The sequence below is a fragment of the Lissotriton vulgaris genome, chromosome 10, assembly GCF_964263255.1.
Source record: "Lissotriton vulgaris chromosome 10, aLisVul1.2, whole genome shotgun sequence".
Classification (NCBI taxonomy): domain Eukaryota; kingdom Metazoa; phylum Chordata; class Amphibia; order Caudata; family Salamandridae; genus Lissotriton; species Lissotriton vulgaris.
Window position 1 is genome coordinate 458271501 of NC_141698.1, and position 20605 is coordinate 458292105.

The window sequence follows — 20605 nt, forward strand, 5'->3', positions numbered from 1 at the left end:
TATCCACTCCTCCCCCCAATCTTGTCCCCCGTGTTCCCCCCCACTCCAAAATCTGGGGGGGGATATATCCCCCTCGTCCCCCACACTTCCTACGCCCATGTCGTTCAACCCTACGGTCAAAAATATTGTAAAGGGGGAGATTTGCAGTAGTATTGTGGAAACATCCAGGGAAATGTTATGTAAAGCTCCTCGCAGTGATAATACAGAAAATAGATTCTACGCCAACTTGATTAAAAAAGGTTCTTCAATTTCTTCTTGCGTACTAAGCGTCAACAATAACTCAAAATCGTGATGTAATGGTTGCAGCATCCCTCTGAAAGGATGCTTCCAACGCGACGGTGAAAGGGAAGGCCAAAGAAAACACGACGGGATAAATTCATAATTCATATTAGCTTTACGGAGGGGCTCGAAAGAGCTTGGCTAATGCTCGGTTCTCCTGGGCGCACAGGCGGAAGGCTCGGGTTGCTCTCACTTAGGGCTGGGGGGGGGGGGGGGGGGGGGGGGGGGGGGGGTGGAGGTGGAGGGGCATGGAGGCTGACAGGAATGCAGGACCCCGGCGGTGACGAGAGTCGTGTGAAGTGACGGGTGACAGCTGTGGGTGACGCAGTCGTCCTTGCGGTATTTTTAGAAAGCGTCTTGTCTGTGTGTGGGGTCCTGTCTACAGGGCCGGCTTTAGCGCCTGGTGCTACAGTCGTTGTTGGAGCTCCCAAACGACCCCCCGCTTGTGTACAGCGCTCTGATACCGCTCTGTTCGCGCTTTATGAAACTTTCAAATTAATTAAATAATAAAAATAAAGGGTTCCCTCGCAACCATTCTCCAGTGGTGTCACTCTGCCCATAGACCCTTGTCATGTGTATTTTTTTTTTTATAGTGCTGCTCATACCCATGTCGGAACACTTCACATCACTCATACACACAATTAATGACTGATACAAGTGAGCACATCAAAGACAACGAGGAATACAAGATACAGGAGTCATGTGCCTTAAGAATATTGGTCTGAAGATGTAGAAAGTCCGGATTTAAAAAGTAACATGTGATTGGGGTTGGTTTTGCTAACTAAAGGGGAGCTGCGACAAAAGCACTAACTTGCTGATCTATCTATCTAAATAAAATGCAAATGTGTCGGTCTGCATGTTATCCGTGCGACAGGCACTTTAACCCTCTGTGGAAAACTGCAACTAAACAAAATCAAGATCCCTCCAGGAGATACTTTATTCACCAGAGTTATCTTGACATGTTTAATATTGTCTGAAAATTTTTGGGCACTCAAGGAGCTCTACAGTAGGTGTTTTTAAACCCATTAGATATTTCGAAATACAGCGTTCCCCGAGCTCGGCACTCGGGGCAGCGGCACTGGTTGCACCGCCCTAGAGCCCTGCCTTTCTGTTCTCCCCTGATCAGGATGTTGTCGCTCTTGCCACCTGTTCATGTCTGGTCTTTCACTTTTTACTGTCTTTCACCATTGGGAGGTTTTGTGCTACGGCATAGTTGGGACCAGAGAAATGTTCCTTTCTGACCCGTCGGCCTGTGTGAACCTGGCAGGGCCGGAGTGGGAAGCCAAATGCTGTCCTGGCAAAATGCTCATACCAATCCTGACACTCCCTCTCCTTCCATCTATTCTCTCTCCTCTCCCTCTCTGATCGCTTTTTCTCTACCTACCCTCTCTCTCCCTCCCTCTCTTTCTCTCTCTCTCTTGAAGCCTCCTAATGCCTGCTGCAGGTAAACTTGGGAGCTGGAAAATGTCAGACAATGCCAACAGGGTCATAAATTAACGGTGGGCGGCCAGCTACGCTCCGTGCACGGAGTGTGCGTAGTGCCGCCTACTCCGCATTTTGCGGAGCTGGCGTAGCCAGGCGGCACTACGCACGCTCCGCAGACGGAGCGTAGCTGGCCGCCACCCGCCTCCCTCCCGCCCTCCCTAAATACTTTCAAATACAGGAATCAAATAATTTAAAAAGCACTTACCTTGTCCGCCGCTGCCCGCCGCGTCCCCGGGGCTCGTTATCTTCCGTCTTCCGTCTTCTTTAGTAATGCGCATGTGCGGGCGGCCGCGCATGCGCATTTTCACGAGAAAATGCGCATGCGCGGCCGCCCGCGCAAGCGCATTACTAAAGAAGACGGAAGACGGAAGATAGCGAGCCTCGGGGACGCGGCGGGCAGCGGCGGACAAGGTAAGTGCTTTTTAAATTATTTGATTCCTGTATTTGAAAGTATTTAGGGAGGGCGGGAGGGAGGCGGGTGGCGGGGCTGGCGGCCAGTGGTGTTTGCGGAGAGGGGCTACGCGGAGTGCGGAGGTGGGCGTAGTTTCTCGCCCACTTCGCGTAGCTCCGCGAAGCCCCACTCCGCCAACTCCGCCCAGGGTTATCATAAATCACAGAGAGAGATAAAGGTGGCACATTTGAAGCATACTAGAGGGGGACATTCGGCCCAATACCAACTAAACATAAAGTCCATTCAGGAACTTGTAAGTATTGAACCCGAATCTGCTGGGTTCTTGTCAATATAAAAACATTTTCTAAAAATAAAGATACATGCTTTAGGTCTCATAAAGAAAAGCACACATTGGCACAGAAGTCCCTCGTACTGAAGGGAACTACTTTGTGCAAGGATGTACTTCTTGGGAAAGAACAGAAGCCATCCCTCACAGTGAAGATAGCCGATGGCTAAAGCAGGCTGACCCATTCCCTATGCTGTAAGCTGTAGTGGTATAAAAAAAAATATTGAATTCTACAGCAGAAGAGCAAAGGAAAAAGAGGGTTGGCTGAAAGTCCCTTTAAGTAAGTATATATGAAATGCTGGTAAGTTCAAAAGGTCGTGGTTCATACCAGCACTAAATACATTGTGTGCAGCATTCCACAAGGACTCCAGCGAAGATAAGGATACAGCTGTATCTTTGCTTATATCCAGAGAGTTCAGGAGGTCGTCTGCTGTGCCGAGGACTGTTGGCCTGGTAGTCCTATGTGGTCTTGTAAAAGGCTGCCAGAGATGGAGAGTTATGTTTGCATTATTGGTGTATTTGTCTGGGGACAAAAGGATGGGTTTGGTTAAAAATATACAGAATGGACCAAGCGATATCAGTGAGAGGTATATATACTAGAAACCAAAGACACAACATGAATAGGGTCAGAGTCTTCTGGAAAGATGCACAATGGCCCAGAGACATGAAGGGCTCAAAAGTGACCATTACAATCCTTTCTGCTTGTCTCTCTGTAGCGGTTTATCATGTTGTTTACTCTTCCCCCTTACTCTTTCTTCTGGTCTTCCCCTACAGGTGCCAGAATGTTTATTACTGCAGTTCTGAGTGCCAAAGAGCTAACTGGCCAGTCCACAAGAAGTTCTGCAAGAAGCTGCAGCTGGCTGCCACAGACCGCCTCGTGGAATGGCTAGTTTTCACTGGTAAGAACCCTAACAGCATAAGATGGATTCAGAAGACCTTCAGGGAACTAGTCCCAGAGATTGACTAAACCTAGGGGTGTGCAAACTTTGTTTTTTGCAGGTTAAAGTTTCGCGACACTCCCTATTTTCCTCTTCGGCAAGGGCGGCAAAGTTTCCTTGGTTGCCTTCGTCGTCGAGAAGGATAATTTGCAAACTACATATCAAGATCATTTTCAATCTAATCAAAGCCTGACAGGCTTCAAAATACTATAAGGTTATCTTTTGCAAAGCTTGCATGTGTATAATTGCACTGCACAGGGAAATAGCGCCAAAGCCCTGATTAGAAGGGGACCAGATACTTCATCCAGCATCAACCCCATTTTACGCAGGGATCTGACTTATATATTGTGTTTACCACACTCAGTAAAGTGTGGTAAACTGCACATTTGCATTTTTCCCCAGGTACATTACAACAAGAAATAAAGGGGGCGAAAGCAGGTTGCCCGCTTACTTTCTAAAAAACAAGTAGATGTGCTCAAAGTTTTCTTAAGGTCTCATCTGCTGCTGCCAACTGCAGGTTTTGTCGGTTTCAAAGGCTGCCTAGTCTTGATACCTTCACTGTCTTCCATCAACTTACACTTCCCCTATTTTTAGCTCATTCATGCAGTTTCTTTCTACTCAGTACGTTCTCCTTATGTTTTCTCTCTGCTTCTCGTCCTTTCTTCCTTTTATACCGTTCTCTCTTTTTTACCTCTGGATCAAAGACTGATGATAAAAAAAAGTTCCCGATAATAATGGGTGCCAGTATCCACCACCTGCAACCTCTTGTACAAAGTAAGCACGGGCAAAAGTCAGTACATAGCAAGATATGCAGCGCTTGGTGAGGAATGCGAGAAACTCATAACTTCAGGAATTCATCACAGCCAATGAATACCAAACCCTGGGGTATCACATTTTCTCTCTCTTGGGCCCCCAGTAATTAGTGCATAACTGTATATGCGAAGTATATCTTATGCAGAATGATTTTGCTACTGTTAAATAAGGATATATGGGCCATATGTATCAACATTCCGTTTTGCGATTTCTAAATAGCGATTTTTAAGGAAACGCTATTTAGAAATCGCAAAATGGTATGTATGTAGAAATTCGCTTTTTTTTAGCAATTCCTTAAAATTCCTTAATTGCGATTAGCAAATTGCCAATCGCAATTAAGGAATAATTTCCCATTCATTTCTATGGGCCAGGAGGCCCATAGGAATGAAGGGGAAATTTGCGATTCGCAATTTGCTAATCACAAATTGAGAATATTTTCAAGGGTGCAGGGGTGTCCAAAGGACACCCTGTTGCACCCCTGAAATCTGCATGGGTGCACATGTGGCGCACATGCATGCCCTAAGGGCATGTATGTACGTCACATGGCACTTTGAAAAATGAAAAAATATGCATTTTGAAAGGAATTCGCAACTTACCACCAACTAGAAGTTGGTGGTAATTTGCGATTCCTTAATGCCAATTTGCGATTTTTTTTGGCTTCTTACATTGCATTTAAGGAATCGCAAAATTTCCGATTCCTTAAATGCAATCGCATAATAAGGAATCGCACATTTTGCGATTCCTTATTTTTAAAGCACATTTCCTTCATACATACCATTTGTCCAAATTGCATTTGCAAACGCCGAAATTCTGCGAATTCCGGCGTTTGCGAAGTCAATTTGGCTTGATACATATGGCCCTTAGTGACATAAATTGTCTCCAAAGACTGGATTTTAACGTGGAAGGTTAAACTGAAAAACTCTGCAACCTTTAGGAAGAAGTAACATTTTCATTCCAACTTCAGAAAAGAGGCAACGCCCCCCCTCTCCCCCCCACACTCGCATCTTCATACCTCAGTACCAAATCAGTGCAAACTACAGCTCATTCATTGAGCCACAGGGAAACGATAAGTCGACCTGCCATGATTGATAATTCTCGAACCTACCCTGATTCGTCAAGCAATAGGTCTGTTGAGGTACAGCTGCGCTATTCTTTCCATACCATATTTAAAGCATAGATTTTATAGCGATGCACCATACACTCCACCTTCTCCCCCTGCTTGTAACTTCTGGAGCTAACTTTCTTCACTCTCCTTCCTTTGCAGGAGACATACCGTTTCCCACGGGACCCTGGGAAAAACCTGTCACAGAAGTGACGGGCTGGAATGACTGGTTTTCCATGCAGGATAACCTGCAGGAGAAACTGGACAGCATAATGACCGGGCGTTACATGAACATCCTGTGGTCCAATTCTGGCAAACCCCGGCCAGACGAGAAGGACCTTCTGGAATCAGTGAAGCGTCTGATGTCGGACTTCCTCTCCCGGCCACTGACCATCGGCTTTGGGATACAGGCCTTCAACATTGACCCCTACGCCGGTCCCATCACAGTGCATGTGGTGGGGGCCTCCTACATCGAAACTCTGAACACCAGGGTGACAGACTATGATGAACTGGCACGCATGTTTCCAGGGAACCAGGGCATTGAAGTGGTGATGGTCGGACCCGAAGTGGTGGATGGACCTCTCATGAGGCCCCCGCTGGCCGCCTTTGGACCACGTGGCAGAGTTTATCTGAGCAGCTACAGAGGGCTTTACCATGTGTTCTGGGAGACCCTCGTGGAGAGCCAGCAGGCAGCTCGCCCCAACCTGGTGGTGGGTTTTCATCCAGGTAAGACGGTTTATTGACCTTTCTGGCCTTACATTGTGATTGACATTCATGCTAGTAAGAAAACAGATCACTGTTTCAACACCTAACCTGGTAGCGGGTTTTCACCCTGGGTAGAATGCAGACAGGCCTCCTAAATGTAACCTAGTGGTGGCCTTTTATGTTGGTCATAATCAATATTGACCTCTTTAGGCCTAAAACATAGACAGAGTTTTGGCCATGTGAGATCTTTATTAGTCTGCCTGTGCAGAGCCCATGACAACAACATGAGTCTAAACATTGCATCTGGAGTTTCATCCAGATTACAAACCTTTCATGTCAGCCAACTCTAAAACAGTGTCTTGCTAGATGTGTTGTCACAAGACGTGCCATATTTGTTTCTTGGAGCACCCAGTTCATTCATAAAGTTAAATGTTTTTGCCGTTCCGCATTCCAGCCTGGAAGATAACTTCGTATGATGCAATAACCCATCAAAACCTGCTAATTTAACTTTTTGGCTGTATTCATTCTTCCTTTAGAAAGATTTTCCTTCCTGAACTAATAAAGCAGCTATGACCTATGATTCCACAGAATCTCAAACGCCATCTGACCCAGGATTACACAAAATGTAAAACTCCTCGTAAAAAGCACTGTACATGCAGGGAGTTTGAACTGTATACCTAGGGCCTGATGACCAAAGATTCCTAATAAGAAATTGTAATTGCATCAAATACAGATCTGCAATTTGCGAATTCTTATTAGGAATTTTATCAAATGGATGTGGGCGCCATTTGCTCACTGACTTCCACCGAATGCATTGGTGTTTTGTCAACCAACCTTTCTATTAACAGGTTAGTTTGCAAACTACAGATTCATAGTGGGTCGCAATTCGACCTACCTCATCATTCTGCATGCAGTAGTTGATGCCGATTACGATTGATTAGGGTCTCAGGCACGGTGGCCTGCTGGTGCCAGCAGATCACCATGGGCTAGATGTATCAAGTGTTTTTTTTGTCTCAAACGCTGCGAATCGTAAAATAGCAGCGTTTGCGACAAAAAAACCTGGAAATGCGATGTATGAAAAAATCGCATCGCAAATTTAAGGATTCGCAAAATTTGCGATTCCTTAACTTTGCGTCAGCATTAAGGAATCGCAAATTGCGATTCCTTAAATGCTATGCATCAAGCATTACCAATTAGCGATTTTCCCTTAAGAAAATCACAAATTACCACTAACTTGTAGTTGGTGGTAATTTGCGATTTCTTTTACAAATGCACTTTTTGCAATTTGTAAAGGTGGCATGTGACGCTCATAAATGCCCTTAGGGCATGTATGTACGCCATATGTGCACACATGTCAATTTCTTGGGTGCAGCAGGGTGTCCTTAAGACACCCTTGAAATTATTCTCAATTTGCGATTAGCTAATTGCGAATCGCAAATTGAGAATAATTTCCCATTCCTTCCTATGGGCCTCCTGGCCCAAAGAAATGAATGGGAAATTATTCCTTAATTGCGATTAGCAATTTGCTAATCGCAATTAAGTAATTTTAAGAAATCGCTAAAAATTCACGAATTTCTACATACATACCATTTTGCAAATCTCAAATAACGATTCCTTGAAAACCGCTATTTGAGATTCGTAAAGGGTATCTTGATACATCTAGCCCCATGTCTTTTAAACAAAGTAATCTTTTTTAAAAAATAATTGCAGCCCATTTTCTGAAAATTAAAATTAATAATTTTACAAACGTCTTTTTTAGGAGCAGGCAGTAGTCCTAAGGACCACTTCTAAAAATGTTTTTGTTGACACACACAGAGGGGAAGGGGTCCCTGGCAGATCCGATCCTGTTTGTAAATGTTATCACCAATTTGAATGACGGTCACAAATAAATTAATATATATTTTAAGGAATTGACATTTGAAAAGGACGCCCTTTACATGTCCCTTCCAAATACGGATTATGTATTTAGTCTGAAACCCAAAGTGCAATTCAGTAATGTGTTACAGAATTGCAATTTGGGCTTTGTATATTGAAAAATGTCATTTTGCGGTCGCAAAGGCTGAAATTTGAACTTTGCCACTGTGATATTATAACATGTTAATTGCCTTGGATAGTGATGAACTGACTTTTCGCGTCAGTTCTTTTTTAAGACTGGCTATACGAGCACGCAAAACGATGGAAAACCCATGAGTATGATAAATCAGCTTTGTTAACATTACTATGGAAATTAGCATATTGTTTTTAAAACACATTGTATTGTCACTGCATAAAAGGGTACGTCATATGTATATTGATTTTTAATTACTATCTGTATGTTTAATTACTTTATGTTTGTTGATGAATTATGTTTGGTACTTTTATGAATTTTAAGGAATTCGAATAAAGGTCTTTTAAACTTTTGAACTTGAACACTGTGATATTACTTTGTACATCAGGTCCTTAATGGTTTATCATGAGGACAGAGAATATAACATATGTACCCCAACACTAGCTTTTTAGAAGTTAGCTCTGTTACCTTAATGAAGAGCTGCCACCACACATTTGAATCACTCTTAGGAAGTAGGACGGGTACCAGGACTGTGATAGGTAACAGCTTTTAGTCCATTGTATGCACACTGGAAAGCTGACCTTTCATTTTTGACTCTGAACCAGAGGGTTTTGAGACCTTTGGGGAAAAAGTGTCCAACTTTGTTTAACATGAAACTGTGAGAAATTGGATTAATGGTTGACTGTAGTCTGAGCCCTACAGAAAATAACGTATTCTATCCTCGCAATTAACATAACATAGTTCAAGAACTAGGAAAATTGACTCTATGTGACTAGGTTGAGGGGCATTTTTTTCAAAATAGAATCTGATTTCAACATTATCAATAGTCTAGGAGCCAACAAAAATTGTGATAGATTCTTTTATTTTCTATACATATTTTAGAAAGCAGAAAAAAACCATTAATTCTTTAGCTTGGAATATACAATTTTACATATACAATTAGGCAAACACCAATTGAGCTTCAGCAGTAAATACATAACTCACTGGTTATTCCATCTTGGGTCAACCAATCTACAAAAGAGCTATTGATAGCAATCATCTTGCATCTGCCAAGATGGCCCTTTACCCTATTAATCACTGTTGCCATTTAATTTATAGCAAGGATGCTCACCAGTGATGAAAATAGAGAGTTTCTGACACAACTCATTGTTTTGCCATCCACAGATGGATTAAGGTGACGATAAAACAAAGTCCTGCATTTAGGCTAAAAATATTGTCATCCACAACAAACATTATTTTACAGGTGGGCAAAACAGGAACAGGAAGGGACATATCGCTTAGCTTCTAAGTAACTGTATCCCGCATCCTGCTCAGAGCAGTACTTTTAAAAACGCATGCAAATCATGTGTACCTTCTAGATTACATATAGGACATTCAGATTAAAAGATATATCTCAGCAAAATTAGTTGTATGCAAATGTGGTTGCAGATATGCGGGTCTGATCACTTTTAAGTTAGCATTAATACTCTGCGAGATAGGAGTACTAGTTATACTTACTCTCCGAGCCCACTCAAGTTGCCATGTCTTTGATATCACCTGTAACCATCTCAAATAACTGATAAAATATTTTGATATTTACAGTAGAGGAACCGATATTCAACAGTTCTATAAAAGACAGTATATCGACAACTAAATTATCCCTAATGATCTTGTTAAAAAAGGCCCAGATTTACAAATGTTTCTAAAATCCAGGCCATGGTAGCTTGCGCAATGCACGATTTTCAGTAAATGTATGCATCACCCCATTTCAAAGCATTTGACCCATACTTCAAAGACCAGGTCACACTCACATGTGAAAAACGTGATTCACGAAACATAGGAAGTAAATAGATCTCTCCCCATAGTGGAGTATGTCAACAATATTTTGTACTATTAAATAACTTACACCATGCATGTATGCCCCATCTGTAGTCTAGCTAATAGTTTCTTACGTAGTTTGGGTCACAACATCTTAGGAGACAGCTAAAAAAAAACAGGTTGACTATATTGCACCATCCAACCAAGAAAATAGACAATCTGTTCTTACTATGCATCATTGCAAAATAGTTCTTCAATTTTGATTTTTAATTCAATTTCAACACATCCCCAACTCAACTTTTCACCAGGATACCTGAATGAACAGAAATCCTGAGATTGCTAGAATCTTTCACTACTGTATTGTGGTTTGCGATAGCATGACTTCTAGAAACATTCAAAGGATATCTAGAAATCCAGCCTAAATGATCAGCCTCGGATTCTTTAGCGGGGGAACTTTCACTGAGCATTGCCACATTGAATTCAACAGGGTTTCTGTCAGCTGTGGCTAGGCTGCATGTAAGATAAGGCTCCAAGCATAAATAAAATTGCAAAGGAGCCGTCAGGCATGCCTGAGCTAAATCACTGACAGAATTTCGACTACAGAAATATCGACCTACAAGAATATCGAGTCAACAATATCGAGGGCAAAAATATTGACATCCTATCTACAACATGGTAAGTACAAAAATATCGAGAAAAAAAATATCGATGTAAAAAATATAGATGTTAAAAATATCGTTTTTTTAAAAAAAATATATAAAAGTAAAATTAAGTCTATAAGACTAATAAATAAAATAAACATATTTAAAAGTATCTAATAATGTTTAAAAGTAATAAATAATACATATATATTAAGAATACATTAATTAAATATATACTGTAAATATGTAATATATATGCACTGAACAATAAGTATTAATAATTATTTTACTAATTTATAAATTAAAGAAATATATTCAAATTTACTAATACATTTACAAACATAAAACAATAACATAAAAAAAATGTAAGTAATATAAAAAATAAAATAAACATGTGATATTTTAACAATTAATTATATAAAACGTTGGATAGCGTAAGGGTAAAAATTACTATTCCTACTCCAGAGAGTGGAACAGTAGGGAAAACTGACCCTGAACCCAAAAAATACCCCTTTACCCAAAAACTGAAAACTGACCCTGAACCCTAAAAAAAACCCTTTACCCAAAAACTGAAAACTGACCCTGAACCCTAAAAATACCCCTTTACCCAAAAACTGAAAACTGACCCTGAACCCTAAAAAAAAACCTTTACCCAAAAACTGAAAACTGACCCTGAACCCTAAAAAAACCCTTTACCCATGAACTGAAAACTGACCCTGAACCCTAAAAATACCCCTTTACCCAAAAACTGAAAACTGACCCTGAACCCTAAAAAAACCCTTCACCCATGAACTGAAAACTGACCCTGAACCCTAAAAATACCCCTTTACCCAAAAACTGAAAACTGGCCCTGAACCCTAAAAAAAACCCTTTACCCATGAACTGAAAACTGACCCTGAACACTAAAAATTCCCCTTTACCCAAAAACTGAAAACTGACCCTGAACTCTAAAAATACCCCTTTACCCAAAAACTGAAAACTGACCCTGAACACTAAAAAAAACCCTTTACCCAAAAACCCAAAACTGACCCTGAACACTAAATATACCACTTTACCCAAAAACCCAAAACTGACCCTGAACACTTAAAATACCACTTTACCCAAAAACCTAAAACTGACCCTGAACCCTAAAAATACTCCTTTACCCAAACTTAATTAATATTATTTAATTAGCAATTAATTATTAATTAAAAATAACAATAAAGTAAATATATTAGCACATTAGCTGTAATTAATATAATGTAATAATTAATATCATTTTCCCCCAATTAATTAATTAACAGTAACTAAAAAGTATATATATAAATAAATTACTCTAATTAATGTAATTAAATAATTAATATTATTTAATTACCAATTAATTACTCATTTAAAATATGTACAAATTTATATTAATTAATTAACGAATTAATATTAATTATTTGCCAATTAATTAATTATAAATATTTAAAAACATATATTAATTAATTAATTAATATTAAATTACTCCCCACCCTATTCCCCTATAAACCCACATCCCGCTACAGAAAATATATATCAATTAATCAATTACATTTTTCCCAATTAATGATTATTAATTAGCAAATAATTATAATTAATTAATTAATCCTACTAATTATTAATAAACTTACCATAATTAAATTACTTCCCACCCTATTCCCCTATAAACCCACAACCCGCTACAGAACATATATATCAATTAATAAATTAATTAAAATTATTTTCCTATTATTTTCACATAATTACCAATTAATTATAATTTATTAATAAATCCTACTAATTACTAATCAATTTAGCATAATAAAATTACTTCCCACCCTATTCCCCTATAAACCCACAACCCGCTCCGGTACAAAAACATAAAATTTACTTTTAAATTTATTTATTATTATATAAAATTTATACACATACAATAGTAATTATTTTAAATACTTAAATTAAACATATAACACATACATCATAAAAAACTATACAATAATACAAATATCGATATTAGTGTCATCGAAATTAATAACATCGATATATATGCTATCGATATTACTAACTTCGATATTACTTACATCGATATTAAGTATTTCGATATTACTTACCTTGGGTCGATATTCTGTCCTACGATATTCTTGCCTTCGATATTATGCACCTTCGATATTTCAGACTCGATATTATGGTAGGTCGATATTTCCTACTCGATATTTTGACTGTGTACCGCCTGAGCTCACCCCTTGCAATCATGAATGGCTCAGCAGCAATACCCCTTGTCATAATTCTAGTAGTAGGCTTCTTTTACAGCCTTGTGTAAGATAGATAGATATTTTTCGAAACCCCGACTGTCTCATAACATCCTCTTGAAGACCTTCTCTGCATCTACGAGGATCACACCATCATCCTTCTGCATAACTTCCACTGTAGCAAATAGTCATAAACACATGCACTTTGGCATCTATACCAGGTGTGAATCCATACTGTTGTTGTGAAACAGGGTTTACAATCACTTTACTAAGATGATGATACAATAATTGAGAATAGATCTTTATATTTTAATCAAAGACATATATTAGTCAAAGAGATGGGAACTTTGATCTCATCAACAGGCTTGTCCTTTTGGACAAAAAACAGATATATGTATGTGATCCCAAGAGGCCTGGATTCCATCTGTCTTGAAAATAATTTCTTTTGGCCAAGTATAAAAGTGCTACTATGACACAAGATGTTTTATAAAATGTGCCTGGGTAGGGTCCTCATCCGTGCACTGCTGTTAACCAGGCTGGACTTTCTTAGGAGTAATTGATGCCCCCAGACCAGATCTGCCTTCGAGTGTCAGGACATCCAGCAGAACACAATTTAAATATGGATCTATCTGCCTGCAAGCACTGCTCTTCATCCAGATACAGGGATAGAAAGAATATCTGGATCTGTCATACAATTTCAACAGCACCCAGTACTTGTTTCCTGCTATCTTTTTTGACAGGGTTCATATTATTAACAGAATTACTTTCCTTAATTTTATAGGATATTATCCACTCACTAATTCTCTATACTCAAGTGACCAGTTTCATAATGAAAATATAATGCCAAAACATTGTTCCTAAACAGCTTAGATAACAATGCATTCTAGGCTAGCATGAGCAGATCCATCTCATGTTCATTATGTAGACGCTATCTGATTGTATTTGCTTGTTCTAACTTTAGGACACATACTTGCTCTTTCAGAGTTTTAAACACAGTTTGATGATTTTTTCTATTTTTCAAGATGGCATAGTTACATATGATTCCCACCATGATAGCTTTTACAGTATTTCAAACTCTACAGATTAAGGCAATAGTTATATTGTGCCAGAAGATCCTAACTGTATTTAATACTAATACTAAATTCCTTTATGTTTTTTAACTCCCTTGCTATTGGCCTGGTAGTCATGAATGACAGCATTCAGAATTACTCAAGAAACAACATAATTTCCATTTTAGTCCACATTTTAAAAAAAATACAGACAGGAAAATAAATAGGTTTCTGTTTGTATTTGTCTGTATGTAAAAATCAGTAAAAGAAGGAAAACAGGGATCCCTAATCATGATTTGAATGGTGCCTCAGGTGCAGTGGCACAGAGGCCAACAGGTCTATAAAACCCTCTGAACACCAATTATTGTTATATTTTACTATTAAATAAGCACTGACAAGTGCAATTACATTGCAGGCACTAGGGCAATGATTTGAAAGGTGCAGCGGCACACAGGATAAAAGCTCTAGGAAACCCACTGAACACCGATCATTGCTATATTTTACTACTAAACAAGCAGTCACAAATGCAATTACCTCGCAGGCACTAGGGTCTTGATTTGAATCGTGCAGCAGGTGCAGTGGCACAGAGGCCAAACGCTCTAGGAAACCCACTGAACACCAATTATTGCTATATTTTACTACATAACAAGCAGTCACAAGTGCAGTTACCTTGGATGATATGAATTGTGCAGCAGGTGCAGTGGCACAGAGGCAAAAAGTTCTGGGAAACCCACTGAACACTGATTTTTTTGTAATAATGTAATACTTAACAAGCAGTCGCAAGTGCAAATAATTACCTTGCAGGCACTTGGGCCCTGAATGTAATGTGCAGCAGGTGCAGTGGTACAGGGGCCAAAAGCTCTAGGAAACTCACTGAACATCGAATATTGTTAAATGTTACTACTAAACAAGCAGTCATGTGCAATTATCTTGCAGGCACCAGGGTCATCATTTGAATGGTGCAGCAGGTGCAATGGCACAGGGGTCAAAAGGTTTAAGAAATCCACTGAACACTGATTATTGCTATATTTTACTACTAAACAAGCAGTCACACATGCAGTTAGCTTGCAGGCACTAGGGTCATGATTTGAAAGGTGCAGTGGTGAAAGAGCCAAAGGTCTAGGAATCTCACTGAACACTGATTATTGCTACATTTTACTACTAAACAAGCAGTCACACAATCAGTTACCTTGCAGGCACTAGGGTCATGATTTGAATGGTGCAGCAGGTGCAGTGGCAAAGGAGCCAAAGGTCTAGCAATCTCACTGACCACAGATTATTGCTATATTTTACTACTTAACAAGCAGTCATGTGTGCTTTTTTTTGGTTCTTTTGTAACCATTTCACCCAAAGTAGCCCATAGAGCATCACCGTAATAAAATGTGTAACCTATTGGACTTTTCTTTCTACCTACAGCTTATTGTTACATTCAGTGTATTTATATGGCACATTTTTCTCTTCAGCCGTTGTAAACACTATATAAATACTTATAACTTATATGCTATTCCATACCAAGTATTGGCAGAGGCAATAGGCAATTGACTTGTCCAATGTTTGTTAACCCATATTATACAGGGGTGTTAGCTTCAGTGCAGTATAACTGGAAATAACACTAACAATACTAGCTGTGTCATTCAGCTTTTTTACATTACTTTCAGTCTTTTGCAACATAGCTGAAAAAGAAACATTAGCACAGCCAAGAAATCTCACATAGGTAAGACCTATGCCACTGCTTCTTTATCCTACAAATTGCCTCACCATAGCATGCACAGATTAGGTTTTCTAATTAAACAGACATAGAAATAATTATTTGGGATTTTTCAGGACCACTCACTATAAACTTCTACCGATGTCAAAATATAATTAATTCTTTCATGGACTGTGCATTTTCACAATACTACAGACGCCATAGTACTGATCGGTTAACACTTTATAAAAAACAATTTCTGTACTGCATTGTAGATGCATCACACTGCTGCATGCAGTAACATGATACTTGTGGGACGATTGGGGATTTTTTAGCAACGTTGGATATTGGGGTCCAGATTTACAAAGCTTTGATGCAAGCAGGGCAGTGAGCAGAGTTGCTGTGCTGTGTTGCGTCAAGTTGAGACAGCAGACTGCACAAGATCTACAAAGAAGTGGTGCAGCTCTGCCCTGTCCCTGCCATGATGATGTTTCTGCAGCTATGCACCACTGCAGGCACCTTTACGTCTTAGTGCAATGGTGTCTGTGTGGTGTTCAGCATATGTTTTGGGTAGGAAGGGAACTCTTTCAGCACAAAAACTATGCTGAAAGACAATGCCCTCTTTGTATATGTGCTGCTGAATGCAGCCCACATGCATGGAAGAAAACAAAGAGAAACAAAACCGATTCTCCTCATTATGCCAGCGTCAGGGAGGTGCAAGATTTTGGCACAAATCTGCAAGTCTTTGTTGATATGGATTTGCTTCAAAACCCATGGGTGGATGCACAGGAATGCTCATGTATCACTCATAGAACCCCTCCTTGATGCAAAGTAACGCAAGGCAGCGAATTGCGCAGTTGCATTACGCTTGGTTACAAACCAACTCAAAGCCCCATTTGCATTGGTTTGTAAATACCAACCTGGATTTTGCATTGAATCTGCGCTAAAAAAGAAATGCAAACCTGATGAAAAATCTAGACCTGTGTTTCCAGCATTAATGTCATTGGATCGTTTATCAGCAGCATATCTGGTTTCTAAGTTGTGATGGGACTTCTGGGTCTTGTCTGGTTGAAGTGGTTTTAGGATGCCCAGTCGGGTCCTTGAGAAAAAAGTTACTACTATTGCTATCTGTAATCTGGGTTTGTGTAAATATTTGATTACACAACAGACTACTTCACAGACAGTCCTTGTCTAGATACCATTTAAATCTAAAAACAGCCAGACGCTTGTTCATTATTAACCAAATAGAACACGCCAGCAATTCCCCGAAACCCCTTTTTAGCATAGTAAGGGACTTTGTATCCCCAAAAGTTTGTAGACGGTCGCCAATGGAATCCCAAGAGTTTTGCAACTCCCTTGCAATTTACTTCCAAGATAAGAAACTAAAATCTATGCAAACTTTCCATCCACTGCTCCCCTTGCTTCTGAACCTCCTACCACATTGGAGGAGTTAGGAAATATAGCAAGTAGCACTCTTGATAGTTTCGAACTAACCTCGACTGAGGAGGTCACAAAAGGCCTCACTACCGCCAAATCAGGTTTACCGCTAGATATTTGCCCGCCAAAGACAATGGCCCTCCTAGCCTCGAGTTGTGCCCCTGCTATCCGAGACATCTTCAACCACTCAATACAATCTGGCACCATTCCTAGGACATGGAAGGACGCATTGGTTCACCCAATATTACAAAAAACAACGGCTGACCCTTTAATCCTTAACAACTACCGCCCCATTTCTTTACTACCACTTCTGGGCAAACAGCTGGAAAGCATTATAAACAGACAGCTAAGCTCATATTTGGAATCCAATCAAATCCTGGACTCATCACAATCTGGCTTCCGGCCAGACTGCAGTACCGATTCCCTTAGGCAGACCTTAGACGCGGGAGGATCAGTAGTACTGATACTCCTACATCTCTCCGCAGCGTTTGACACCATCTCACACTCAAAGCTTGCAGAGAGACTCCTCTCCTGCGGTATTCAAGGGGCAGCCTTGAAATGGCTGCAACATGTCATGTCCGAAAGAACACAAACTATCATGTTAGGACCCTATACGTTAGCAAAAATGCGTCTGGATAGGGGTGTCCCTCAGGGCTCTTGCTGAGCACGACTTTATTTAATATATACATGGCTCCACTAGCAAAAATAGCTGACCAACTAGGATTTAAGATCGTCTCATACGCTGATGACATGCAGCTTATGTTTACTATTGGCTCAAACCCAGATACAGATAAAACTGGTTTTGCTACTGGCATGCTCGCAATCTCCAGTTGGATGACGGAAAACTATCTTCAACTTAATCCGGGCAAAACTGAGGTCATGCTCATGGGGAAAGCCTCCATATCTGGTCAGACAACTGGTGGCCCTCTTAACTGGGAACAGCTCCTGTTCCCAAACAATCTGTAAAAAAAACCTAGGTCTAAAATTGGACCAGGCAATGACCATGAAAGACCACATTGCTGCCATTACTAGTTCCTGTTACTACAGTCTACGTTTGCTTCTAAGATTTCTCCCCTATATGCCTACTATCTATCGTAGAACTTTAGTTCAGGCAATGGTAATCAGTTGTTTGGACTATGGAAATGCTCTGCTTGCTGAAGTTGGAGAGACCTTGCTAGCTAAATTACAATTAATACAGAAAACTGCAGCTGGAATGATTCTAAATCGTCCTGCAGGCTCTCCTTCGACTCCTTTACTCAGGGAACTGCATTGGCTTCCAGTAAAAAAAAGATCTGTCTTCAAAATCTGCTGCTTAACTTTTAACGCTCTCAAAGGCAGAGGTCCCCTCTACCTGCAAAAAAACCTCATTAAATACTCACCTTGCAGGAACCTCAGTTCTAGCACACTAGGCCTTCTCAAGGTTCCCCGAATTCGCCTGACTCGTACGGGGGCAGAGCATTCTCATATCTTGCTCCAAGATATTGGAATAAGCTCCCGGTGGCCATGCACAAAATTTCTAGCTACTGTATCTTTAGGAAACAGTTGAAAGCCTTTTTGTTTTAAGTGTCTCCTCTGATTCGCTCTGGTCCTTCCAATCCTCAGGCTACTATTTCTAGGCAGCGCCGAGATGGCCCAGGGTGAGTCGTGCGCTATAGAAATAAATCTAACGTAACATAACATTCCATAACTCTTGTCCTTTAGTATTTGCACTTTCAGTTTTCACCATGTTTGCTATGCACCATGCAGGCGTATACTACTGGCATCTTACGACAATCTAAGGCCGTACTAGATACAGAGTCGAGCTAGAATTTTGAAATTTACAACTTTGGTAATATACAACCTACTTTCATATCTAATAATTACAAATGAATGTTTAGGTTGATGAATTAGGACATTTAACCATATGTTTAGTAGTGTCTATTTTTATTCAATGTATTTTATGTTAAATATAAGCTTTTTGGCTAAATTTACCATAAATAAACCACTTTGATGGTGATGAATAAACATATCAGGGATCTTCAGGGCTTTAAGTTGGGTGGGTGCTCCAGCTGCTCAGACCGGGCTGTAAATAAAAGCTTGACTATATTCATGTCCTTAACTTTATCAACAAAAACACTGATCAATGTCTCAACAAACAATGTAAAAATGTCCACGTAATCAAGGTCAGTGACGCAGCCCCATGTCATATTTCATGTTTTACTTCCCCTTACATTCGCCAAAAAAGTTCCTTTTTTCCAAAGCTGCTTCCCACATTTTTTTCATGACTCTTAAATGCTGGATACGGAGAAAGAAGAGCTTTAGACTGATTTAGGGTTGGTCGGACGGGTTATCCCATCAAAAATATGACGAATATCCCGTCCACCGTGCTCCAAGTGGCATTGGATATAATGCACCTGCAATACGCGGACAGGATATCCGGCAAGTTTGTGATGGAGCAACTCGCCTGCTCAACTCTACATCAGTTCCTAAGTCACTTCTAAGTCGTTGAGTGAGTTTAGTTTTTACGTGGGTATTCATAATGGGGCACGGTCTCTGGAGCTGTGGCTAAAGGCAGGGCTAGTCTCTCACAGTTGATGTCAGTTTACTATGAAGGTGTCCCTTCAATCCTTCGCCTCTCTACAGAGCACACAGAGCCCTGGTCAATGTATGTGAAAGTAGATGAAGGAGGTATACACAGCGGCTGAAATACTGACAGTGCCAAAGGAAATGCAAATGTTGGGTGTACATGTGTTTACAGGTGAAGAGAGAGAGGGTGTGAAAGAAAGAAAGGTTGGCGAAGGGCGGGTGACACAATGAATTACATGGTGAAGGACAAAGTAAAAAGACAGTGATGAAGGTGATAATGTGTGAGATATGCATATGGACTGTTTCAGAAAGATGTGGGGAGCAGAAAGGGGTATGTGTCCAAACAGTGAGAGTAGCAAAAGTTATTGATACACTCTGGGGATCAATAACCCTTCCAAGGAACTTAGAAATGTTAAATTCACAGTCTCATATTTTCAGCATCAACATTTTCAGTACTAATTAGTCGTGATATGGTCATCTAATAATGCTAACAAGCATTGGCAAATCCAATTTGTCTGGCTTGTTTTATGTGTGTGTGTGTGTGTGTGTGTGTGTGTGTGTGTGTGTATATATATATATATATATATATATATATATATATATATATATATATATATATATATATATATATATATCATATCAGAGTTTGCCCAAAAAAAAGACGCACTCACATGCAGAGTCCAATGTTTATTTAAAGCTGGAGGTCTGACATTCACTTGGAGATGATTGCCTTACCCATTTCGGCTCCTCATGGTCCTTGATCACAGGCTCTAGTGTGTCTTCACAGCTATACTCCTCAGGCACTCTCATCAGAGCGCTAACTACACACATTGCCCTCCGGTGGGCCTCTCTGGTGAGTCTTTTATTTTCACTGCATTCCGAGGGGTCAATTATTACCTTTTAGTAGGTGTGTGTTGCCATAATTCGATTTCTTGCATAATTAAAACCCTCCAGTGGTATCTCAAAGTAAATTGCCAGAATTATTTTCTTGCTAATCTGCCGGTCCACGTGATTTAGCTCCACTCAATTGAGAGCCAAAGCGTACACACAATCCTGCCTCTGTGGTGGGGCAATCTTGAACGGCAGGACTGCCGT

The 20605-nt window shown here is 40.2% G+C and overlaps 1 protein-coding gene across 3 annotated transcripts in view; it reads left to right on the forward strand.

The window, feature by feature from the left end:
* The window catches only part of MSS51 (MSS51 mitochondrial translational activator), a 455682-nt gene that overhangs the window by 388177 nt on the left and 46900 nt on the right, over positions 1–20605 (forward strand). For all 3 annotated transcript variants that reach the window (XM_086941321.1, XM_086941323.1, XM_086941322.1), the window contains 2 exons: positions 3276–3400; positions 5517–6080. In XM_086941321.1, the coding sequence (XP_086797447.1) occupies positions 3276–3400; positions 5517–6080 (689 nt within the window). The remainder of the gene's footprint in view (positions 1–3275; positions 3401–5516; positions 6081–20605) is intronic.